The sequence below is a fragment of the Cetorhinus maximus genome, chromosome 17, assembly GCF_964194155.1.
Source record: "Cetorhinus maximus chromosome 17, sCetMax3.hap1.1, whole genome shotgun sequence".
Classification (NCBI taxonomy): Eukaryota; Metazoa; Chordata; class Chondrichthyes; order Lamniformes; family Cetorhinidae; genus Cetorhinus; species Cetorhinus maximus.
In genome coordinates this window covers 18,741,442-18,767,903 of record NC_135895.1, presented here as the reverse complement: position 1 = coordinate 18,767,903, position 26,462 = coordinate 18,741,442, and the positions used below count along the sequence as shown (strand labels likewise).

General features: G+C 42.5%; 1 protein-coding gene across 2 annotated transcripts; it reads right to left on the bottom strand.

The window, feature by feature from the left end:
* Window positions 1–3,249: 3,249 nt before the first annotated feature.
* Window positions 3,250–26,309, bottom strand: rpl5b (ribosomal protein L5b). 2 transcript variants are annotated; one of them, XM_078560792.1, is made up of 9 exons: window positions 26,175–26,250; window positions 24,397–24,892; window positions 19,895–19,964; window positions 19,662–19,777; window positions 19,362–19,496; window positions 12,333–12,535; window positions 9,013–9,190; window positions 6,971–7,059; window positions 3,250–3,427 (listed from the first exon to the last, which is right to left on the bottom strand). In XM_078560792.1, exons 4-9 carry the CDS (start codon window positions 19,698–19,700, stop codon window positions 3,328–3,330), a joined length of 744 nt encoding a protein of 247 aa, XP_078416918.1. In that variant the 5' UTR covers window positions 19,701–19,777; window positions 19,895–19,964; window positions 24,397–24,892; window positions 26,175–26,250; the 3' UTR covers window positions 3,250–3,327. The 2 variants fall into 2 exon arrangements, with proteins under 2 accessions (XP_078416918.1, XP_078416917.1); XM_078560791.1 differs by lacking the exon at window positions 24,397–24,892 and having other exon boundaries at window positions 26,175–26,309.
* Between the last annotated feature and the right edge of the window lie 153 nt (window positions 26,310–26,462).

The window sequence follows — 26,462 nt, the reverse complement described above, 5'->3', positions numbered from 1 at the left end:
TTCATCATGACCTAACGTACAGATACTGCAGTGAGGAGGTGACCCAACTGACCCAGCAGTAGATATGTGGAATATGACCACATCACTGCATAATTAAAAACACGTTTTTAAAAAGGATTCCCCTACAAAAGAGAACAACGCAGTTCATTTGCAGCACCCCCTCCCACATTTTGCTTCTCACCACAGCCACTAGCCCTAGCTGTAGCACCTCAGCCAGGCAGTCCAGAGCTGCTGTGATAGCAGGTAGACCAGATGCATCCTTGATGGAGCACTCTGAAGTTCAGTAGGTTATGGGTTCAAGTCCCCCTCCAGAGAGTTAAGCACGTGGGCTTGCAGTCCTGAGAGAGTGCTGCACTGTCTGTGGTACCTGTGTTCAGGTGAGATGTTAATCTGAAACCACATCTACCCTCTCAGATGGATGCAAGAGATCCAACATTGCTGTCTATGGGAGCTTGCTGTGCACAAATTGGCTGACTGGCACATTCTCCACACTACAGCAGTGACCACACTTCAGTTCATAGCTGAAAAGCTGCAGTATTAACACCAAATTCGTTTCCATGTTGTCAGACCTATCTGCTTTTCCACTGGAAGTTTAATTGAAGTTACCAAAATCCTGGTGAATACCTTTGGACCCAGTGCCTGACTTGTTCCCACCCCCGCCTGCACTGTCAGGCCACTGGAAGACGCAATTCACACTGGGTGGGCCTTAATTGGCCACCCAGTATGAAATCGTGTTGAGAACACAATCTCACCCGGGAGCGGATTCTATATCCACTTCCAGGCCTGCTCACTTCACGCATATGCCAAGCATGAAATTCAGGCCCTGGAGTCTCCCAAGGATCTATCCTTGGCCGTCTTTTATTTTTCATCTGCATACTGCCACCTTGCAACATCATCCAAAAACTCAAAATGTCAGGTTCCATATATACGCCAGCAATGCTTGGCTTTATCTCTTCTCTTCACCCCTCCACTATCTCCAATGTGTCACACTGCTTGTTCAAATCCAGTATTGGATGAGCAAAAATTTCTAATTAAAAATTGGGAAGACTGAAGCCATTGGCTTTGGTACCCATCACAAACTCAGTTGCCTCGTCCGAAGCTGAGCCAGACCATCTGTAATCCAGATGTTGTGTTTGTCACCAAGATGAGCTCCTCACCACATCCACTTCATCACATACCAAGGCTATTTCCATCTCCATAACACCTAACTCTGGCCATGTCTCAATTTATCTGTTGAAGTTCTCATCCATTGCCTTTGCTAACTCTAGACTTGACTATTCCAATGCTCTTTCAGCCAGCCAATTTTCCACCCAACTTAAATTTATGCTTATATAAAATTCTGCCTGTATCTTAATTCATACCAAGTTCCATCCACCCATCACCTCAGTGACCTGCAATGGGTCCTGATGCAACAGTGCATTAACTTTAACATTTCTCGTTTTCTAATCCCTCTATAGCCTCCTTCAGCCCTACAAGCCTTTGAAATGTCTGCACTGCTCTAATTCTGGCACATCACATACCCGATTTTAATTGCGCCACCGACTGATGCCTGCATTTTCAGCTGCCTTAGCCCAGCTCTGAATTCCCTACAAGCTTTTTAGCATCACAAGAGGATAGTACATTCACATATCTGCTTCCTTTGTGAAGATAGATTCAAAGTACTAATTTAATCCCTGTCCTTTGCTCCTACATGATTTCCATTTGGGTCCTTATTGGCCCAACGTTTTCCTTGGCTAACTGCTAACATTTTTTAACATTGCCTGCTCATCTTTTTTGGTAACCTTTCTTTGCCTTCCATATTTTTTCAGTTCCCTCCTGTATTTTCTATAATCTTTCTGGCTTTATAATTTGACATGTCAAGCCTCATTTTTGGTTTTAACATTTACTTCCTTTGTCATCCATGGTGCATTTACTTTGGATGTTCTCCCTTTTCCCTCCAATAGAATATGCTTAATTTGTACCTGAGCTATCTTTAATGCCCTCCAATGGCATGCCAGTTTTACGCTGCAATCACCTTTTTCACCCGCTAAATCTTTGAAGTTAGCTCTTCCCCAATTTTTTTCCTGGTTTTCTGGTCTCTTTCCATAATTACTCCAAACCAAATTATATCAGTCACTGTTAGCTAGATCTTGTATTGTAATGTACTTCACTTGCCTTACTTCATTTTCCAGAATCAGATCCAATACTGCTTCCTTGCATGTTGGGATGTTGGGCTGAAGACACTGATCTAAAAAATTCTCCTGTCTCTATCAGAAACTCCACTCTTTCTCTAACCCATAGCACTATGTTTTTTCCAGTCTCTGTTACAGTGCAAGTTGTTGAACTCATTGTATTTAAAGCAGGATGCATGTTCCAAGAAGAGGTTGTGTTAGTCACCTAAATTACCTTGGATCTGTTTGTTTTTTCTATGAGGGAATTATGCAATTTGAGAAATGTTTTAAGCTCTAGGTTTGAGAAACTGGTATTAAGTTGCTAGCTTTTTATTTTGCATTTAGAGCAAAAGCCAGCCACTTAGACAAAACATAGATTAGATGCAACATTAGCAGGTGTCTTATATCTTGTTTATGCAGGGTGAGAGAATATGCTGTCCTACAGTGGAAGTTGCATTACATGACACTATTACAGCTTATCTTCCTCAGCATTGTACAATCTTTTAACTGTCCCAATTTTTGTACTCCACTCTTGCTTTGGATTGTGGTGCCATCTTTTGGATGTTAAAACAAGACCTTGCCTGCTTGCTTAAGTGGATATAAAAGATCCCATATCACTTCAAAGAAAACTAGTTCTCAGTGGCCCTATTTCCCTCCCTTTAGCTCACCAACATGGGGACGAATTCCAGGAAGGCAAAATGCAAATTCAGACACAAGATTTAGGGATCCTCAAATGTGTGTAGATGTACTCCTAGCATTTAAATAACTAGGATCACAGCATAGTTGAAGTATTCGCTTGTAGGGTTATCTGAAGCGCTATTCTACCCCAGTGATCTTTATGCCCAAGTACAAATAAAAGAAAAATCTTCCTCCTGTTTATCAGCTGATAAAACAGCATTGACAGCAAGAAACCTACGGTCCACTATGCATGTGATCATAGTCTCATGCATGCATAGTCTCAGATGACATTAGAAAGCAGACAAAAGCCTCTTCGACCCAGCTGCAACTGAACAGGGGAAAGACATCACAGGCAAGTCAAATTACAGTGGAGTGCAAAGTTTCCTTTCCTTTCATATTTAACACTCAACACAAACAGAAGCACTTTTTCTTAAATTTATTTTGACAGTTTAGTATGAATCAGCAGTTATTACTTTTTTCAATGGCTGAAGGCAACCATTCAACTGTCGCCATTCTGTTCTTGTGCCCTGAGGAAGCTGGCCTTCTTTTGAGCAATACGATCCTTTCTCTGTTCCAATGACATCTTGGGACGGTTCCACCTACAAAATGAGCAAAATAGTTAAAATATTTGTCACTATAAAATGACACTTCTTTATGCAGAAAATGAAAATTCAGTGGATGACAATGCATTCAATTAACTCAATGACCTTCAGCCAACCAGTACCTGTAGCTTTACCAGTGGGTTCAAATGTATAGCACCAGGGGTGAACGGCCAAAGACAAAGTCAAAATTTTTAGTGACAAGTAATCGTGTAATTATTGCACTTATGATCTGTAGTGAAATGCAAATGCTTCTAGGCCACTTCAAATGGGGGTAATTATTAGACTTCAAGAGTCAAGTCTATAGACCAATGCATTGTATAAAATCACCAAAGTGACTTCGGCATTCAGTGCAGTTAGTGCAAGTAATACAGGATGAAATCTAACAACAGAACATGACCCTGCTGGATGATGTACATGCAAAGTGGAGCAAAGGATTACGGCAATGCTTCGCAAACTATTTTCCAACCTGACCCCACTTTAACTCACCACCATCTTTTCAAGAGCATTTAGAGGAGTGGGTAACAAAAGTTGTCATTGCCAGCAATACCAATACCCCATGAAAGTATATTTTATATATATATATATATATATATATATATACACACACATACACCCCCCCCTACTCATATGCCCTCCCACCCCACTCAGCCCCTCATTCGCTCAACCCTTTCGTCCCTACACACCCCCACTCACTCAGTCCCCACACAGACCCATTCACTCATCCCACCCCTCCTCCACCCCTCCTCCACCATTTGCCCCAACCAGATCTTTCCAACTTGCCCGGACTCAGCTCCTTGTTGCTGCCGCTGCCCATCAGTGGACAGCTGCAGCTTCTCTTCGGCCAGTGCCACTTGGATCCTCACTACCAGGGAAGGGCAAGCCATCTCTTTGAGGTTGAAGCAGCAGATAAGCACAGATGGAGAACAGCATCATTACAAAGGTGGAAGTAGGCAGTCTTTGTAGTGAGGTGTTTGTCTTCCCCATGTTTAACTGGAGGAAATTGTGGCTCGTTCAGGATTAGATGTATGGCAACACTAAGAGGCAATGAAGAGGTAGTTCGATGTGTCTTCGCGTACATGAAACCCAACACTATGGGTAGGATTTTGTGGTTTGGTTGGGACCCCAACGTTGGGATCAAATATGCATTCCAACCCCATACAGCATGGGGAAGTCACCGGACAGAATTTTGCCTTGATCAGCCGATTAGTGGCCAGAAGGCATGCTTGCTGTCCAATTAAAGATGATGGGGAGACTCTCATAAGCTGGAAGAAGCTGCAGCCTGCCACTGCAGTAAGGGAGAGAGGGGATGCCTCCACCTTAAGGCACCCTCTCACTAACTTCAAAAACTTTTGAATTAAAAACTGGCCACAGCTGCAAACCCCTCCAGAGGGTGACCTATGGCCAGGTAGACAGGGGCCTCAAAGTCTGCCCGGAGCATTGGTCTGCCGAGAAGCTGCCTCCAGTCAGTTGCTGCACTACCGATGTCACAGATGGGTCTGAAGGCTGACTGGAAAATTCCAGTTGGCCTCTGAGTGGCATTCATCAGCTTTTAATTAGCTCAGTAAGCCATTTGCTGCCTATGGGTGAGTAACCGCTGAAGATGAGGGCAGCAGTGACAGAAGAAGCAACAGCCAACACTGTTCCTTTCCTGTTCAAAACAAGGGAAATAAACTGACACCTGTGTTGCCCAGTGGTTTCTCTCTTTTTGGGTCGGACATATTTTGTTTTTATTGCCAACCTGCATCTGCTGTTTATGCACCCCTCCCAACTACTTCCTATCTTCTTGCATGAGCATTTCCCATACCCTTTCATTAAAGCTACTATTGCCTTCTTTGAATATCTTTTCATTGCTTGCCTCACTGAACATCTTAACGGTTCCTGTTTCCCTATTAAAACAGTCAGCAAGCTATTGTCTGCAATTGCAGAATCTTTCTTCACCATGTTTTCAACTCTACTAAAAATATTTTATGTTCATTTTGGATGAAAGGTTACTCCAGCTATTTTTTATTTACTTATGGGATGTGAATAGCACTGGCAAGGCCAGTATTTGTTGGCCATCCCCAACTGCCCTCGAAGGGGTGGTGGTAAGCTGCCTTCTTGAATCGCTGCAGTCCACGTTGTGTAGGCATATCCACAATGCTGTTAAGGATGGAGTTCCAGGATTTTGACCTAGCAACAGTGAAGGAATGGCAATATAATTCCAAGTCAGGATTGTGTGGCTTGAAGGGGAATTTGCAGGTAGTGGTGTTCCCAAGCATCTGATGCCCTTGTTGTTCTAGGTTGTAGCAGTCACAGATTTTGGAAGCTGCTGTCATTGGAGCCTTGGTAAGTTCCTGCAATGCATCTTGTGGATGATACACATTACTGCCACTGTGCAGCAGTGGAGGGAGTGAATGTTTAAGGTGGTTGATAGGATGTCGAACAAGCAGACATGGTTTGTTCTGGACTGTGTTGAAGTTCTTGTGTTAATAGAGTTGCACCAGTTGCATCCAGTTAAGTGGAGAATATTCCATCACATTCCTGACTTGTGTCTTGTAGATGGTAGACAGGCTTTGGGGTAGTTGGTGATGAATTATTCGCTGTAGAATTTCCAGCATCTGTCCTGCTTTTGTAGCCACAGTATTTATATGGCTGGTCCAGTTCAGTTTCTGGTCAATGGCAATCCCCGGGATGTTGATGGTGGGGGATTGAGTGATAGTGATGCTGTTGAATGGCAAGGGGAGATGATTAGATTCTCTCTTGTTGGAGATGGTCACTGCCTGGCCCTTAAGTAGCAAGTAACATTTGCATCAGACATCAGCCTAAGCCTGAATGTTGTCCAGGTCTTGCTGCATACAGGCATGGAGTGCTTAATATCTGAATTGTCACAAATGGTACTGAACACTATGCAATCATCAGTAAACATCCTTCTGACTTTCTGATGGAGGGAAGATCATTGATGAAGCAGTTGAAGATGGTTGGGCCATGACACTACCCTAAGGAATTCCTGCAGCAATGTCCTACGGTTGAGATGATTAGCCTCCAACAACCACAACCATCTTCCTTTGCTAGGTATCTTAAACTCTCCTCTCAAGGCACTTCAGGAGCTGTGCGTATTTCCAGTTTACTTTTTAAAAGATCATAGCTTGTTCAAAGCAAGCAATACGCAAGGCAGGAAGACTTGAGCAGCGTCAATGGGTTCACCTTGATGGAATCATGATTTATCCAACACAGCAGTGGTTACTTTAATTTACTTGTTACAAGCAATCACGATTGAAGTCGAGAATTTATTTTCAAGTGGATGCTGCCAATTTGGGTTCAGCTGCAAGTAACTTTTCCACCCTGTAGTAACCAGCTAGAGCTTACATACTTACACCAGCCGTCTGACTGAAGTATGAGAGAGCTGAGGCTCATTGATATGTATGTACAAGACAAGTGTAACATTCTACCGACAAGATCACATCTAATTCCATAATGATTTTTTTTGATTCAATGAAGGTTAAAAGTTTCATATTACTTTTTGTAAAGGTTATTGGTGAGCACAGTATTTGTGTACAATACCTCTTTTTCTTGACTTCTCTCTTGGGCTTCTTCTCATGAACAGGGTTTTCTCTAATAGAAGCATGAGCTTTCTTATACAAATCTTCTATCTATGAAAAATTTAAAAAAAAATTCTAATGCTTTAAATAACCTTGCACCATGATAAAACACTTCCTTCATGAACATCCTTTCAAGCTTTGACAAAAATGATAATTTCCCAAATCTAATCAGTTTTTAAAATTCACTTCAAATTGGGCATCACAAGCATTGTCTATATTCTAACCCAGAGTAATGTGACTTCTTGAATCTCTGCAATTGTATTTTCACAGTATCTCTATAATGTTTTGTCACATGACGCTATCATTGTTTTCTCATTATGTCATGTTCACAGGGTACAAAATAACAGAGTTATAATGGAACTTTTATAAAACACTGGTTCAGCTTCAACTGAAGTATATTGTGTTTGCAGCTGTCAAAACAGAACTCAATAAGCACATAAAGAAAAGAAACTGCAAGACTACAGGGAAAGGGAAGGGGAGTGGGACTATCGAAATTGCTTTTGCAGAGTCAGCAAAACAAATTGGGATGAGTGGTCTACTTGTTCTAAAAACAATCTTGGTAGTACAGAACTTGAATATTACTGAAAAGAGAGACATGTTGCTAAAGTTTTTCGTCTTGCACTCATCGGGACAAATGCAAGTATGCCCAATTTCAAACAATCCATACTACAGGAGAAAAAGGTGCAGATTTGCATTTGTTCTGATGAGTGCAAGACGAACAGCTTCAGCAACACATGTGTCTCATCAGTAATAAAACCATTCTATAAAATCTTCTACAAGCACATTTTATCAAAATAAAATAATACCTCATAGTTGCCCATCCAAATCACAAAAGGATCACTGTCAAAAATTAACAATTGAAGAGGGAGGAATAAAAGCAACCTCTCCTTCCAATTGCTGCAGCAAATTCATCTCTGCCCTGCCTCCCAACCACTAGGCCAGGTGAACAATGCAAACACTGTATATCCCCCCTCAATCATGCAAGACAGAGCTTATCTAGTTCTTAACCAAACTATGTCCCACAAGCTACCATTGTCCTGCATTCCTCATGTACAAAACATAACAGAACTACTGTCAGAGGCTGAACCATAACATTCACAATATTAGCATCCTATCTGTTCATGAGATGCCCTTCCTACTTCATCAGTTAGACTACCGAGTTCCACCTCCACAACAGCATTCTTCTCTGGCCAAGACTCAGCTCATCTGCAGCGGAAACCCTCATCTGTGTCTTTGCTTAATTGCTCCAACTATTCCAATGTGCTCCAAGATGGTAACTTGAACTTACCCAAAACTCTACTGTCCATATTCTAACTTGCACAATGTCCTGTTTACCCATTATCCCTGTACCTTAGTGAACCACACTGGTCCAGCAACACAGATTTTAAAATTCTCATCCTAGTTTCCAAATCGCTGCAGAGCTTCGCATCTCCCTAATAGGTCATCCAGCCTACAACCATCCAAAATCTTTGTACTCCTTCAGTTCTGGTCCCTTGTACATCCCTGATTTTAAGCATTCTACCATGCCTTCAGTGGCTTGGACCCAAAGCTATGGAATTCTCTCCATAAATCTCCATAAAACCTCTCTCTTTTTTCCTAAGCTGTTGGTCATCGTAATATCACAAGGAGCACTGTTAATGGATGTATTTTTAAAAAATGACCAACATAACAAAAAATAAATCAAGCACAATATTCCTCCGTTTTCCATAATGTAAACTTTAATTTCCCAAATTTGCATGTTTAGTAGGAATCTGAACATCTAACTAGTCCAAAGCTGCATTTAATCAACCAGCCTCCTGTAAAGAACCTCAGGACACAGTTGGCTTTATTTAATCATCTAATTTTTCAGCATAAGAATATTCAGATAGGACAACGTTCTTTACATTTCCCCTACAACCTCCTAATCACACCCTGGGCTACAAACACCAGTTTCTAAAGACAGTCCGACAGAGAATGGTGTATGCTTAATAAATACTAAATAAAAGGAAGATTACAATTCCTTACCATGTCAGCTGTGACTCCATGCTTGATATATTGAGAAAACTGCTTTTTGTAGGAATCCTCGTCCTCATCCGTCAGGTAGCGCATGTATTCTGCTATGTTCACCCCAAAGATGTGTTTACGATGGACTTCAGGATTAAATTCCTTGCTCTCAGAGTCATAACCAGGGAATCGCTTGGTGCTGGGAAATTAAAAGCATAAGTGTATTTAGTATTCCAGTTATTTTTGTTTTGCATAAGTCATGAGCTGCTTTTAGTCCAGCCTTTAAACAAAGTTATTCTTTACGCTTCATATAATTTAAGCTTTGTATCATAAAACTACAAAAAACTGTAAATAACTCAAAACCATAGTTACAGGAATATAAGCATGAAATTGAATTGTGTTATTTTCATGTAGATTTATAAGAACAGAGACCATCACAACATTATTGCATCGACTACTTGGGATGACCTATCCACATTTTTGTTCGTTAGATAGGGCCTCATTTCGAAGGCATTGTCGAGGTCAGGAATTAGTAGTTATAAATCCAATCCCTTTTATTATACGCCACTTTCACCCATCAGTTCTAAAAGAACACTGTCAAAAGCCTTGTTTTTCTCAAGTTAGCACTATTTAGGTGGGGGAGGCGGTGGCGTAGTGGCATTGTCACTGGACTGGTAGTCCAGAGACCCAGGGTAATGCTCTGGGGTTTGAACCCCACCATAAAAGATGGTGGAATTTGAATTCAATAAAAATATGAAAGTCTAATGATTAAATCAATTGTCGTAAAAACCCAACCTTGACGGAAGGAAATCTGCCGTCCTCACATGTTCTGGCCAACATGTGACTCCAGATCTGCAGTAATGTGGTTGACACTTAAATGTCCCCTGAAACGGCCTAGCAAGCCACCCAGTTGTAAAAAGTCAATAAGGACAAAAAAGGACACAGCTGCTAGACTGGGTCTGCGGCAGATGGGGAGGGGGGCAAGAGGGGGAAACACACTTGACCTCATCTTCACCAACCTGCCTACCACAGATGCAACTGCCCATGACAGTATCGGTAGGAGTGACCGCCGCACAGTCCTTGTGGAGACGGCATCCCACCTTCACACTGGGGATACCCTCCATCGTGCTAAATGGGATAGATTTTGAACAGCAGCAGAACTGTACTTTCAATCTGTAACCTCCATGGCCTGATATATCCCCCACTCTATCATTATCATCAAGCCAGGGGATCAACCCTGGCTCAATGACGAGTGCAGGAGGGCACGCCAGGATCAGCACCAGGCATACCTAAAAATGAGGTGTCAACCTGGTGAAGCAAAACACAGGACTGCCTGCATGCCAAACAGCATAAGCAGCAAGTGGTAAACAGGGCTAAGCGATCCCACAACCAACAGATCAGATCTAAGCTCTGCAGTCCTGCCACATCCAATCATGAATGGTGGTGGACAATTAAACAACTCACTGGAGGAGGCGGCTCCACAAATATCCCCATCCTCAATGATGGAGGAGCCCAGCACAGCAGTGCAAAAGATAAAGCTGAAGTATTTGCTACAATCTTCAGCCAGAGGTGCCGAGTGGATGATCCATCTCAGCCACCTCTGGAGGTCCCCAGCATCAGAGATGCCAGTCTTCAGCCAATTCGATTCACTCCACGTGATATCAAGAAATGGCTGAAGGTACTGGATATTGCAAAGGCTATGGGGCCTGTCAATATTCCAGCAATAGTACTGAATTGTGCTCCAGAACTTGCCGCACCCGTAGCCAATCTATTCCAGTACAGCTACAACACTGGCACCTATCCGGCTATGTGGAAAATTGCCCAGGTATGTCCTGTACACAAAAAGCAGGACAAAACCAACCCGGCCAATTACTGCCCCATCAGTCTACTCTCGATGACCCCTTCCATTACTTTACTGATGATCAACAGTGCTATCAAACAGCACTTGCTGACCAATAACCTGCTCAATGATGCCCAGTTTGGGTTTCGCCAGGGCCACTCAGCTCCTGACCTCATTACAGCCTTGGTTCAAACATGGACAGAAGAGCTGAACTCATGAGGTGAGGTGAGTGTGGCTGCCCTTGACATCAAGGCAGCATTTGACGGAGTATGGCATCAAGGAGACCTAGCAATACTGGAGTCAATGGGAATCAGGGGTTGGTTCGAGTCATACCTAGCACAATGAAAGGAAGATGGTTTCGTTTGTTGGAGGTCAGTCATCTCAGCTCCAGGACATCACTGCAGAAGTTCCTCAGGGTACTGTCCTCGGCCCAAACATCTTCAGCTGCTTCATCAATGACCTTCCTTCCATCATAAGGTCAGAAGTGGGGATGTTCGCTGACGATTGCACAATGTTCAGCACCATTCGCAACTCCTCAGATACTGAAGCAGTCCATGTCCAAATACAGCAAGACCTGGACAATATCCAGGCTTGGATTGACAAGTGGCAAGTAACATTCGCGCCACACAAGTGGCAGACAGTGACCATCTCCAGCAGGAGAGAATCCAACCATCACTCCTTGATGTCCAATAGCATTGCCATCACTGAATCCCTCACTAACATCATCCTGGGGTTACCACTGACCAGAAACTGAACTGGACTAGCCATATAAATACTGTGGCTACAAGAGCAGGTCAGAGGCTAGGAATCTTGTGATGAGTAATTCACCTCCTGACTCCCCAAAGCCTGTCCACCATCTACAAGGCGCAAGTCAGGAGTGTGATGGAATACTCCCCACTTGCCTGGATGAGTGCAGCTCCTACAACACTGAAGAAGCTTGACACCATCCAGGGCAAAGCAGACCGTTTGATTGGTACCACATCCACAAACATTCACTCCCTCCACCAACAACACACAGCAGCACCAGTCTGTACCATCTACAAGATGCACTGCAGGAATTCACCAAGGCTCCTTAGACAGCACCTTCCAAACCCACGACCACTACCATCTAGAAGGACAAGGGCAGCAGATAGATGGGAACACCACCAGCTAGAAGTTCCCCTCCAAGTCACTCACCATCCTGACTTGGAAATATATCACCGTTCCTTCACTGTCTCTGGGTCAAAATCCTGGAACTCCCTTCCTAACGGCACTGTGGGTGTACCTACACCACATGGGCTGCAGCGGTTCAAGAAGGCAGCGCATCACCACTTTCTCAAGGGCAATTAGGGATGGACAATACACGCTGGCCTAGCCAGCGAAGCCTACATCCCGTAAATGATTTTTAAAAAACTATTCACTGCATTTCAACATCAAGAATCAAATAATGAAAGCCTGAAATAATGAAACGTCACCAAAACTTTTTTTTAAAACGGACACAATCCCTGAACATCTCCCATACCTGTGTGGAATAGACAGACCGCCATCAACTGCACCTTTCAAAGCTCCAAAGACTTTGTTGCCTGTGGTGGTTCTGGCAAGTCCAGCATCAAGGTAGCAGGTGAAAGCACTAGGCTTCCCATCGATGCTTTCCACATTGTATTCATCACCAGTCACCTCCACCTGACCCTCATAGGTCTTATCCAAACCAAATTTGTTCAGCAGCTTTAAAAAAAAACAAAAAAAATTATTACAGATCTTATCTCATCAAAAGGAAATCCATAACTGCATTGCGCAGAATGTTATCTTGTCCACTATCAGGATTTAATATTTAGTCCCAGAGTCAGCAAGAACAACAGGGGCTAAAAGCGCGGAGAGACAGGCAGAGCGGGAGTCCACTCCTAGAATCGGCGAGAACAGCGGGAGCTAAAAGTGCGGAGGGAGAGAGTGGGAGTTTATTCCGAGAGTCAGCGAGAATAGCAGGGGTTATCTTCTAACCAGTTTCCGCATTCTAAAACAAAAATCAAGGTGTGAAATCACAGGGGAGCATGTTTGGCTGGTGAGAGTATCCATTGGCTTTGCTTGTTTGTCTTTCAAATTGGTAATATATTTGTAATTGTAAGGTTTATAAATAGCCGGGAGTCTAAAAGGGGCGTGAGGGGAGCCGGGAGTGCAAAAGGGGCGCGAGGGGAGCCGGGAGTGCAAAAGGAGCTAGCTGTGGTGCTGGATCTCAGTGCACCACCCAGATGTGGAGGAAATCCAAGTGTGACGTCACAGGGAACCAGAGAGAAGCCCAGGAGATAAGAGAGCTCGAGAGGGAGAGAGCAGCGAGACTTCATAAAAAAGCGTGCAAGGGAGAGGAGGAGACAACTGATGAGTGACAGGTAAGTAAACACTATGTCAGTGCAGCTCGGCCATGTGGAATATGTATCCTGCGGGATGTGGGGAGTTGTGCAGGCACAATGTGCCCTCGATGACACATCTGCAGGAAGTGTCATCAGCTGCAGAAACTTCAGTGACGGCTGGAGTCACTGTGGTGCATCAGCAAGTCTGAGGATTACATGGATAGTAGGTTTAGAGAGGTGCTCACACCAGAGCTAAGTAGTACACAGGCAGAGGGGGAATGGGTGACTACCAGAGTATCTTAAGAAAAAAAGGCAAGCAGTGTAGGAATCCCCTGAGGCTATCTTGCTCTCTAACCGCCCTTCCATCTTGGATAGTGGTGAGCGAGATGGTTCCTCAGAGGACTGTAGCAAGAGCAAAGTTGGTGGCACCACAGGCGGCTCAGGTGCACAGGAGGGGTGGAGGAAGAGTGGAAGTACTATCGTAGTTGAGGATTCCATAGAGGAGCAGACTGACGTTTCTGCAGCCATAGACGTGACTCCAGGATGGTATGTTGCCATCCTGGTGCCAGGGTCAAAGATATCACAGAGGGTTGCAGGGCATTCTTTGAGGGAGAAGGCGAGCAGCCAAAGGTCGTGGTCCACAATGACACAGGCAGGAAAAAGGACAAATTCCTGAAAGCAGATTTTAGGGAGTTAGGAGGGAAATTGAAAAGCAGGACCTCAAGAGCAGTAATCTCAGGATTACTCCCAGTGCCACATGCTAGTGAACATAAGAATAAGAAGATTGAGCAGTTCAATACATGGCTGGAGAAATGGAGTAAGAGGGAGGGGTTTAGATTTCTGAGGCATTGGGACCAGGGCAGGTGGGACCTGTACAAAAGGGATGGTTTACACCTTAACAGGACTGAGACTAATGTCCTCGTAGGGACGTTTGCTAGTGCTGTTGGGGAGGGTTTAAACTGGATTGGCAGGGGGATGGGAACCTCAGAGGAAATTCAGGGAGGAGAGGAGAAAAACTGACAGTGGGAAGTAGAGAAGTATTAACTGATAAGGCGGATATATCAAATAGTATTATCAAGGTAAATAGAATTCCTGGAGAACTTGATAGAACTAGAGTAGGCTATAGTAAGTCATTAGATGGGGTCAGAGCAAGGGAGGGGAAGAAAAGAGTTAAAAAGCCTAAATCAGGATTAATGTGCATGATTATGAATGCATGGAGTGTGGTTAATAAGATTGGTGAACTACATGAACTACAGGCACGGGTTGACAAATGGAACTATGATATTATTGCTATAACAGAGACCTGGCTCAAAGAAGGGCAGGACTGGCGTTAAAATATTCCTGGGTACAAGGTATTTAGGAGAGACAGGAATGGAAGGGGGTGATGGCAGTATTGATTAAAGATGGCATTGCAGTACAGAAGAGAGAGGATGTTCCAGGGGGTCAAAGACTGAATCCCTCTAGCTAGAGGTAAAGAATGAAAAAGGTGCAATGATATTGATTGGTGTAGTATATAGACCACCAACAAGTGAAAGGGATGTAGAGAAACAAATCTGCAATGAAATTACAGAAAGCTGCAAGAATTATAGAGTAATTATAATGGGGGACTTCAATTGTCCAAATACAGACTGGGATAGGAATAGTGCAAAGGAACAAGAAGGGCAAGAGTTCCTGGAGTGTGTTCAAGATAATTTTCTGCAACAATGTGTTTCTGGTCCAACAAGAGGGCAGGCACTGTTGAATCTGGTTCTGGGGAATAAGTTGGCCCAAGTGGGTCAAACAACAGTGGGAGAGCATTTAGGGGATAGTGACCATTGTATCATAAGGTTTAGGTTGGCCATGGAGAAGGACAAAGTGCAACCCAGAGCAGGGATGATTAATTGGGGGAAAGCCAACTTCAGTGGGATGAGAACGCATCTGAGTCGAGTGAGTTGGAATCGAATGTTGGCGGAAAAGACGGTGGCTGAACAATGGGATACCTTCAAAGAGATAGTATTGCAAGCAATGTCCCTTAAAGGGGAAAGGTAGGACAAATAAATCTAGAACACCCTGGATGACGAGAGCGATAGAGGTGAAGGTGAAAAGGAAGCACGTGTATGACAAATGTCAGGTAGAAAATACAATGGAGAACCAGGCAGAATATAGGAGGACCAAGGGGGAAATGAAAAAACTAATGAGAAAAGCAAGGAGGGAGCATGAAAAGAGACTAGCAGCTAACATAAAAGGGAATCCCAGGGTCTTCTACAAGCATGTAAATAATAAAAGGATGGTTAAAAAAAGGTAGGGCCGATTAGGGATAAAAAAGGAGACTTGCATGTGGAGGCAGGAGAAGTAGCGGAGGTATTAAACGATTACTTTGTACCTGTCTTTACAAAGGAAGAGGATGCTACCAGGCCGAGGTGAGAGAGGTGGTTACTGGTACACTTGAATTTACAATTGAGAATGAGGTGGTGTTAGAAAGGCTATCTTTACTTAAAATTGATAAGGTACTAGGACCGGATGCGATGCATCCAAGGATACAGAGGGAGGTGAGAGTGGAAATTTCAGGGGCACTGGTGATAATCTTCCAGTCTTCCTTAGACACAAGGGTGGTGCCAGGGGACTAGAGAATTGTGAATGTTATGCTCTTGTTCAAAAAGAGGTGCAAGGATAATGCCAGCAAATGCAGGCCAATCAGTTTGACTTCAACGGTAGGGAAACCTCTGGAAGCTATAGTTCAGGACAAAATCAATTGCCACTTAAACAGGTGCAGAATAATTAACGAAAGCCAGCATTGATCCATTAAGGGAGAATCATGTTTAACTTACTTGGAGTTTTTTTGAGGTGGTAACAGAGAAAGTTGATATGGGCAACGTTGTTGATGTGGTGCATATGGATTTTCGAAAGGCATTTGATACAGTGGCACGCAACAGACTTGTGACCAAAATTCTAGCTCATGGAATACAAGGGAAAGTAGGCACTTGAAGCAGGCACCAGAAATTGGCTGAGTGACAGGAAACAGAGAGTAGTGATAAATGGTTGTTTTTCAGATTGAAGGAAGGTCTGTAGTGGAGTTGCCCAGGGGTCAGTGTTGGGACCCTTGCTTTTCTTGAAATATATTAATGACCTAGACTGTGTTGTGCAGGGCATGATTTCAAAATTTGCAGATAATATAAAGATCGGAAGCATTGTCAACTGTAATGAGGATAGTCTTGAACTTCAAAAGGACAGATATATTGGTGGATTGGGCAGGCAAATGGCAGATGAAGTTCACCGCAGAGAAGTGTGAGGTGATTCATTTTGGCAGGGAGACAGTATAAAATAAAGGGAGAAACTCAAAAGAAGGTGCAGGAACAGAGGGACCTCGGTATACATGTACCTAAGTCACTGAAGGTGGCAGGGCATGTTGAGAGAGCAGTTAATAAAGTATATGGTATCCTAGGTTTTATTAATAGGGGCCTTGAGTACAAGAGTAAGGGAGTCATGTTAAAGTTGTATAAGTCACTAGTTAAGCTTCATCTCGAGTACAGCATCCAGTTCTGGGCACCATACTTGAGGAAGGATGTGAAGGCATTGAAGACAGTATAGAGGGGATTCACAAGAATGATTCCAGGGATAAACAACTGTAGCTATGAGGATAGATTTGAGAGGTTGGCTCTGTTTTCCTTGGAGAAAAGCTGAGAGGAGACTTGATAGGGGTCTTCAAGATCCTGAAGGGTATGGACAGGGTAAATAGTGAGACACTGTTCCCTCTCAAGGATATATCAAGAACTAGAGGACACAAGTTCAAAATAATGGGCAAATGAGTAGAAGTGACGCGAGCAAAAATTTTTTCACCGAGGATGGTTTGAGCCTGGAACAAACTTTCTGAAAGGGTGGAGGAGGCAGGTTCAATCTAGGTATTCAAAAGGGAATTGGATTGCAATCTGAAAAGAAAGAATGTGCAAGGTTATGGGGATAACGCAGGGGAGTGGGATTAGGCAGGTTGCTCTTTCAGCAAGCAGTACAGGCGTGATGGGCCGAAAGGCCTCCTTTTGCACTGTAAAGGTTCCGTAATTAGCAAAATTTACCGTATATGTTTTGGATAGTTATATTACAATGTACACGGCATACAAATTTCATGTGAATTGTGCAGTGAATTTTTTTCATCAAAATCCCTTTAGGAAGGCAAGCAGTGTGACTAGGGACACAGTGGGTTAGAGCAGTGCCCTTTCATCATTAGCACCAGAGGTGAGGTGCGTAGAAAAGATATTTGGTTCAGAGACTGGGATTAAAGCAAGAAATACTCAGCAGGTCAGATAGCATCTGTGGAGAGAAGTGGAGTTAACATTCCTGAACTGTTCGGATCAAAGGTCATTGACCTGAAACGTTAACCACATTTCTCTCCACAGATGCTGCCTTGACCTGCTGAGTATTTCCAGCATTTTCTGTTATTTCAGATTTTCAGCACCTGCAGTATTTTGCTTTTGTGCTGAGATTAAATCATGTTGTTAGTGCAATGTAGAGGACTAGCACTTCAATGCACTAGCTATGGGAGCGCTTGACGCTGACAATAGTACCTAAAGCAAGCTATTCCCACAAGAGTATTCACCAAAACTTAAGGAATATATCTTCCTTTTGTGTCAAAAAACCAAATTAAAGAAAATCTACGCATATGTATACAGTATTGTTATATGTATCGGGATTATGATTGAAAGCTTAGATGCTGAAAATCATCACCAGTGACACATGCCAACAGAGTCATGATATTGACTGAGGAGACAGACCATCATCTTTAGTTCAAGCCACAAACTCTGCACCCTTGCAGCCAATTTTCCCCCCCACCCCACCCCATTCACCTCACCTTGTCATGCACAAGGCAGAACCAGATTGTTTGTAAAAAAATGGCTTTCTATTCTATCTCAAACTGAGCTTCTGGTCACATATACTCTCCATGACAAAGACCACCTATTTATTTCCACCTTCCTGACTTCATCCAACTCCACATCCACCTCAGCCCATCTGCCCACTTTGCTTCTCAGCTCCAGATTCAACTTATCCAGTCTTGCTGGTTTCCATTCTTTACCCTTGCTAAACTTCAGCTCATCCAAAATGGTGCTGTTCCAATCCTACACTGTATGGCATTGTAACAATTCTGAGAGTCTGTGATGTCTGGCTCACTAATCACATCCCATATGACCAGCTCCTCAAATTTAAATTATTCTGTGTGTTGAAACCCCTTTATGGGCTTGCCCATCTCCATAGCTTCCTGCAGCCCTCCAGAGAGGGATTAAAAATTCTTGACCTCACCCTAGCTCCAAGTAAAAATGCGCACCTCCACTATCCTAGAACCTCATCCCCGCCTCGGGTTTTGCTGCTTGGGTTCAAGAGGTGGTGCCATGCCAGAGCAAAACCTGGAGCCAAGAGAAAGACAGGCAGCCACCTCAAGTGTTGCTCAAGGTTTGTCCTAGAAGACAGTATCCAATAGACTATGGGAAAATTTAGTGAGGCCTCCACAGAATTCAAGCTGCACGTGGTGCCCTAAAGCATTGCATAACATTAAACTATTCTGGCTAGGGCCCATTGGCCCATGCGTTGATACACCCTTGTACAACATGCCCCACCACCCTCAAAATCACTGAACTACATTCCTGACTCTGACCTTTCATGCATCTCCCACCCTCACTGATGATTGTATCTTCACCTTTGTGAAGCACCATGGGATTTTTTTCAACGTTAAAGGCACTGTATAAATGCAAATTGTTGTCGTTCATATCAACGGTCAGATGTTTTAGAAAAGGTCAGATCTTGTGACTAAAAGCTCCTGTATATATTTAACTACTGCAATAGAAAGAAAGACTTGCATTTATTCAGCGCCTTTCACGACCTCAGGATGCCCCAAAGCGCTTTACAGCCAATGAAGTACTTTGGATGTATAGCCAGTGCTGTAATGTAGAAAAAATAGGCAATGCAAAGACCATTGTAAAACTTTACACCCAAAACCTCACATTTTGTAGTCTGTTATTCAAGACAAGAATAATATGCATCACCTGTAGCTTTACTACGTTAAAAAGGACATTTGTGGTTAACAGCCATTAAAATCTAAGTATTACAAGTTCTATATCCTATAAATAATGAATCTTAACTAAAGAAATTGTCTAACAAGTGTATCTATCTTGGAAATACTTTCAATAAATTAACAGCCTTCAAGTTATACAAGTAAAAATTCAGGAAGCTACTGAACTTACCCTGCGGGCAAGAAGCAGACCAGTGCAATAAGATGCAGCATAGTTAGTGAGCCCAACCTTTATGCCGTACTTGGGTAATTCATGGCCATAGGCAGCACATACAATGATATCGCCCTCAATCTTAGCGTACGCAATCTGTATTAAAAAAAGGCACCATCATTTAGTACATTTATGTAGAATAGAGTTTGACTTACACACTTTTACACAATATCAAAAATTGAAATACCTAATAACGTTCTTGCCTTCTGTTAATAGCCCCCTTTTAAAATTGAAAAGAGATTATTAATGCAAGCCCTTTACCTGGCATATGATGTCCCGGTTGGTGAATCGTACAATCATCCGGTACTTTGGCGTGTTGTACTTGTTTTTATCCTGTACCACCAAGCGTTTTCGTGCAAAGTAATCAGTCTTTCCCTCTGGAAATGGGAGAAAAGATATTTTATAATATAGTCCCACCACCAATTGTAGAAACTTTGCATATTAAAATATGGCTTTGAAAGGTAGAGTGTTAAAAGATTCCCCAATTAACTTGCCTCTCCTTCTCCTGAACTTCACTTGGTACCGCTTGAAGTATGCCTTGCTTTTCACAACTTTAACAAATCCCTACGTTTGGAGGAGAAAGAATATAGTTAAGTGTTGCAAGAACTTAATGCGCATTAAGGTTTCCAAAAATCTATTTCAGTGCTTGCCAAACTGTCACACATCCTAGCTGTTTCATAAACATCATCATTCTTATATCAATGCCAATTTTACTACAGCAGTTTCACAAACAATACAAATTTACAACACCACTAAATGTATATGAATAAATAAAGCCATTTGCACCTTAGCAACAACAGGATTAAAAGGTGGTACAGGCAGGTAAGTCCATTTCACATGTATCCATCTTTTGTATTCAGCCATTAGATCACTACTCACTCTGCTGTTGGAAAGCAGGCACATAAATTTCCACAAACATGCACTTATGCTCACTTCACCTACCTGACTTGCTTTGAAATGCCATATTTCCAAGCAAGTTAACAAAGTCACCCAAATTCATAGATTTGTACATACTATGTTTGAATAATTAACAGTTTGGTCAACTGAAAGACGCCAGCTAAAGGTAAGAGATGCTAGCACAAGGTAAAGTCTCTGCATCCGTACCCAATCTCAACAGCTTGAAGTATTAAGGAGAACTCTTGCTGTATACTTCAGAGGCCAGTTGTTAAAGACAGCAACAAATCAGGCCCAAGGTGAGGTACAAGAGTTGCTAGATAGGGAGTACTTGAATGGATTTTCAATTTCAGGAAGCTAGCCTTGTTGCAAAAAATGATAATGCTTTCTTTACATTTGAGTTAGATATTTCTGCACATTCCCAACATTAATACCCCTCAGTCTCATCAGCTTTATTTGCTAAGAAACAAAAATATTTCCATTAGCACTGAACAAGGGAAAAAGCTCTGACACTATGCCTCAATCTGGACGCACATGATGGGAAATAAAATTGAAATTTCAACTGAAATTCTTTTACTTCCGCTATTGCAAACACCATTCGTACTAAGTACATAGGTGAACCATGGTTTAAAATTAAAATGAATAACTGTCCACATTGGAAGACTATAAATATGGCATTATCGAAACTTGTGTACTATCAGAATAATTGAACTCATGAAGTGGAGCAGGCTGCAGAAAGACAATTTCAATCAGAATCAGTCGTTGAGTGTTGTGGGGTTTGAATAAACATTGGTTGGCTGGAGTCTTTTTGGCTTTATGTCAATAAGAAGTTTCCTACTTGATCACTTTTAGAAGTCAAGGCTCAGTTCAGACTGAAATATTGCCCAAAAGTTGTTAGCAAAAAGGCAAGTTTTGAGGGTCCTAAAGGATGTAGAGGTGGAGAGATGGACACTTTCAGAGAATGAATTCTAGAGCTTAACCAAAGCTTAGTGGCAATCTTCCAAAATCTTAATATTTTCTCTCTCCTCAATGTAAGATAAACAGTCAAACATGTGTTAACTATCTCAAGACCAAGACCTTGGCCACACCACAATCAACACCCTCCAAATTAAAATCAATAATTCCCTATTTTATCAGCATCTGTTTTGGTATAATATTCAATACTCTGTGCTCAGTAATATTTAAATCAGATCTTCACACTTTCAATGTATATTCAGCTTATATCTGGTGTTGAGATTACTGATGCTTTTTTTAAAAAGATTTTGTGGCAATTTATTTCAGATTTATAGGAAGCTGGACTTCACTACCAGCCTCAGTTAATAGGGTCACTAATTCAAACTGGCTTCATTAGTAGATATAGATTAGTAGATTTTTACATGTATGGCCTTGTTTGGTGAATTGAGACAGTGTATTACTGATACAGTTCCCACTTCTTATAGGTCCATCTGCATATAGCGGGCAGGTCATGGGTGCATGACGTCCAAAGTAATGGGCATCTCCGGCTCCCAGCATCTAAAAATATGAAGTGTTGACACCCAATTATTGGATTACTGTATCTGCCCAAAATAAACAGAGCACTAATGGCACTATAACCAGCAGGTCTGAAATAATCACAAATGCAAATGCCTTTTTGGCTAAAATAAGAATCAGCCCATTTTAAACCTGGTCATTTTAAGCAGTGGAGATTGTATATCTAGTAATTTTTTTTCTGAAGGTTTAAATAGCCACCTAGATGGATGACCCTGAACTTAATTCCTAAACATTGTTCCTGACAAGCTGAGATCTCATAATTGCACCTTTTCCATATCATTTCTCAGTGTAAATCCTAGTCGCAAAGGATAAGTATTCTAATTTTATCATTCCAGGGCCCCAGGTTTCCATAAGAAAAATATTGCAGGCGCTGCTGTTCTGATGAAAAGTCATGACCTGAAACGTTAACTGTTTCTTTCTCCACAGATGCTACCAGACCTCCCGGGTATTTCCAGCATTTTGTTTTTACCCAGGTTTCCATCTTACCCCGGCAATCTTGAACAAGAAAAGATCTTCAATTTCCAAAGATCATCTTGTTTTTACTAGTTATGACCTGCTTTTAACCAAGTTAACCTTTCGTAGTCAAGTCAGGTACAGCCATCAATCCTTTAACATATCATTGGGTACATATTTTGTAGTACTGAGTAGCTTGACACAATGAAGGAAAACAGAACAGCTTCAATTCAGATTTCAACATTTCCACTAACTATCTGAAAGTTCCACATGGGATGGTACGGCAAGGGTAAAATATACTGTATCACAATAGAGCTCTTGAGAGTATGGCACCATTGTAACAAATCAGTTTTAGTAAACCACCAGACAAATTACTCCGCCACACAATTCTCAATGTACTAACGGTGACACTGCTGCTTTTCAATGGCATTTGAATAACTTTCAGGGCACTTAGACCTAGCACCCAATACATGATTTTAATTCACAAATCGAGCAACAAAATCAATCTGCATCTTCTGCCAAGGTCTTGGAGGGCAAATCCAAACATTAACTCGCAACATTCTTGGGTTGTTTGGGTGCAAACTTGCAGGAATTTCAGACTAATATTTCATTGAATTGGTGATCACTTTGCATTTAGAATCTATTGCAATTTATTTTTCCATGTCAAAAGCATTCTATTTTGGCTGTTTTCATTTACAGTATTCTGTGGTGGGAACTTTGTTGCTTGCTGAGTCAAAACTTCCCTAACTAAAGCAATGCCAGGTACAGTTTTTGAACTGAGGCCATACAGGTCTGACTCCAAGACCTTCTTGTAAATATACATCAAACTGAAAGTTTTCTGACTTCTTAAGTTTTTTGAACCATTCAATAACTAAAGATCTGGAGCTAAGATCTTCCCTTCAATAAATTAGCCAATTAGCACAAAGTTTCCCACTTTCAAGCAACCAAGCTTTGCATCAAACTAAAAATCTGACCCCAATCAGGGGAATGGAGCTTTTTTAGTATTAGCCCAGATTTAATCAATTACAACACTATGAGTCTTTCAACATACTTCCACCCCCCAGTCAGAGCCTCCTGAAAATTGTCTTTCTTGATGTTGCACCCATCGCACAAATCTTCCTAATACAGTTTTTCCTTTAAATTGTAGATACTCATTGCCACTTTGCATTATTATTTTAGTTTGAGAGAATAGCCAGCATACACTCTAACAGCACTTCGTTTTCCAGACCTTTGAAATTAAAACTAACCTCTAATGCTGTCAACCCGAACCACAGGGAAATTAAATTTTAGGTCACCATTAAAGCTTTTTATTGCAGCAGGCCAAATACAGATCTGGTCCTGCATGTTTCCATGTCTGTATTTTCTCAGCATATTTGTGTAACTGTTATTTCTTAAACAAGCAGTGTAGTGGTTATGATGCTGCACTAGCAATCCAGAAGCCTCGATAATGTTCTAGAGAATACAAGTTCCAATCCCACCACAGCAAAGATAAGGCTGAAGCATTTGCTACAATCTTCAGCCAGAAGTGCCGAGTGGATGATCCATCTCGGCCTCCTCCAGTCACAGGTACCAGTCTTCAGCCAATTCAATTCACTACACGTGATATCAAGAAACGGCTGAAGGCACTGGATATTGCAAAGGCTATGGGCCCTGACAATATTCCGGCAATAGTACAGGCAATAGAATTGTGCTCTGGAACTTGCCATGCCCCTAGCCAAGCTGTTCCAATACAGCTACAACACTGGCACCTACCTGACAATGTGGAAAATTGCCCAAGTATGTCCTGTACACAAAAAGCAGGACAAATCCCACCCGGCCAAGTACCGTCCCATCAGTCTATGCTCCATCATTAGTAAAGTAATGGAAGGGTAATCAACAGTGCCATCAAGTGGCTCTTGCTTAGCAATAACCTGAACACTGACGCCCAGTTTGGGTTCTGCCAGGGCTACTCAGCTCCTGACCTCATTACAGTCTTGGTTCAAACATGGACAAAAGAGCTGAACTCCCGAGGTGAAGTGAGACTGCCCTTGACATCAACCGAACGTGGCATCAAGGAGCCCTAGCAAAACTCGAGTCAATGGGAATCAGGGAGAAAACTCTCCGCTGGTTGGAGTCATACCTAGCACAAAGGAAGATGGTTGTGGTTGTTGGAGGTCAGTCATCTCAGCTCCAGGACATCACTGCAGGAGTTCCTCAGGGTAGTGTCCTCGACCCAACCATCTTCAGCTGCTTCAATGACCTTCCTTCCATCGATGTTCGCTGATCAATGTTCAGCACCATTTGCGACATCTCAGATACTGAAGCAGTCCATGTCCAATGCAGCAAAACCTAGACAAGTCAGGAGTGTGATGGCATACTCCCCAGTTGCTTGGATGAGTGCAGCTCCCGCAACACTCAAGAAACTTGACACCGTCCAGGAAAAAGCAGCCCACTTCATTGGCACGACATCCACAAACATTCACTCCCTCCACCACCAACGCACAGTAGCAGCAGTGTGTACCATCTACAAGATGCACTGCAGGAACTCACCAAGGCTCCTTCGGCAGCACCTTCCAAACCCACGACCACTGCCATCTAGAAGGACAAGGGCAGAAGATAGAGGGGAACACCACCACCTGGAGGTTCCCCTCCAAGTCACTCACCATCCTGACTTGGAAATATATTGCCATTCCTTCACTGTCACTGGGTCCAAATCCTGGAAATGCCTCCCTAACAGCACTGTGGGTGTACCTACACCACATCGACTGGAGCGGTTTAAGGAGGCAAGGCAGCTCACGACCACCTTCTCAAGGGCAATAAATGCTGGCCCAGCCAGCGAAGCCCACATCCCATGAAATAAATTTTAAAATTGAGAATTTTAAAGTTGATAACAATAAAAGTGACCAGGAAGCTGTTTAAAAAAAACCAAATGGTTCACTAATGCCCTCTAGGGAAGGAAAGCTGCTGTCATTGCCTATGTGACTCCAGTCCCCAAAAAGTCATTCAGTCCTATCTTAGGGGTGGACAATGCCAGCGGTGCCCATTCCAGAATTAATAAAGCGGTTGTACCAACACTGCAGCATTTACATTGAAAAATTATCGATCACTGCAGATTACATTGCTCATATTCAAAAAGTGTATCGCTCCTCCTCGAAACTTAAATTTTACTAGATAAACTGCGCTCAAAATATTCAAATTTTCAAGCCCTTGCCATTAAAGTAGCTTAACTATAATATTGGACAAACTGCATTAAACGTAACAAATCCACATAAGTTTACTGTTCCCAGTATGTAAAAATACTTCTCTCTCATTTTATATATATCTTACAAGTAGTTTTAAACAAAGTTTGGTACAATTTGTTGTCCTTAAGAGTAAATCAAAAAATATCGTGGCTAAGTGAGGGACTGGCAGTAAAAGTCGACCTCGCCAGGACCCATATTTTTTTAAATAAAAAATATCTAAAGTATCGACTTAAAGGGATTAAAAGTCTTAAAAAGTTAGTACCAAACTACAAGTGAGGTCATTATTTTTTTTTTGTGTGCAGCACAGCCCGAGGCCTAAGTTCAGCAAAAGACCATCCCAGGACAAGCACTTATTTCACACGAAATGATTTAAGTCACTGTTGCAATTATGGCACAGGAAGGGTCAAATGCAAAAATTTTTTTTTAAAAGCCCATTTAGTCCTGAACATTGTGTTATTCACGATTTCCTTCACATCCTGCATTGCATTGCACTGAAGCTGCTCCCCAGCTTCTACCCCAATGGCCACGTTGGGAAGAAAAACATCAGCAGCTCAAGCTGCTGACAATCTAACGCCATCCTGCGTAGCACAACATATTGTTCGCTATCTGGAGGATCCGTGCGATCACTGCAGCTGTTAACTACCAGAATCGATGTTTCTTTCGGGGAACTACCAACCATTTTTAGGATTCTTCACCCTCAATCACCCGGGACCCAGGCGATTTTCTCGGGCAGGCAGATTCCGCCAAACTGGAAAAGGCCGCTCATGCTGCGCATGTGCGGTACGTCGGCTGCTGTTGTTGTAAAGCCCTGCCAGGAAAATCCCTTCTGCTGCCGGTCAACTATCGCAGCGCCCCCTGCCGTACCGGAGGACCACCAACTAAGCAGCACCCCTTAAACTGAAGGCTCTGAGAAAAGTTCCGAAGAGGAGTCATATTGGACCCGAAACGTTAACTTTGCTTCTTC

Coding starts and splice junctions, on each gene's coding strand:
- rpl5b (XM_078560791.1), bottom strand. Junction 19,778..19,894: donor GAAGTTCAGGAGAAGGAGAG/GCAAGTTAATTG, acceptor TCCCATTTCCAG/AGGGAAAGACTGATTACTTT. Junction 9,191..12,332: donor GGTCTGTCTATTCCACACAG/GTATGGGAGATG, acceptor TTAATTTCCCAG/CACCAAGCGATTCCCTGGTT.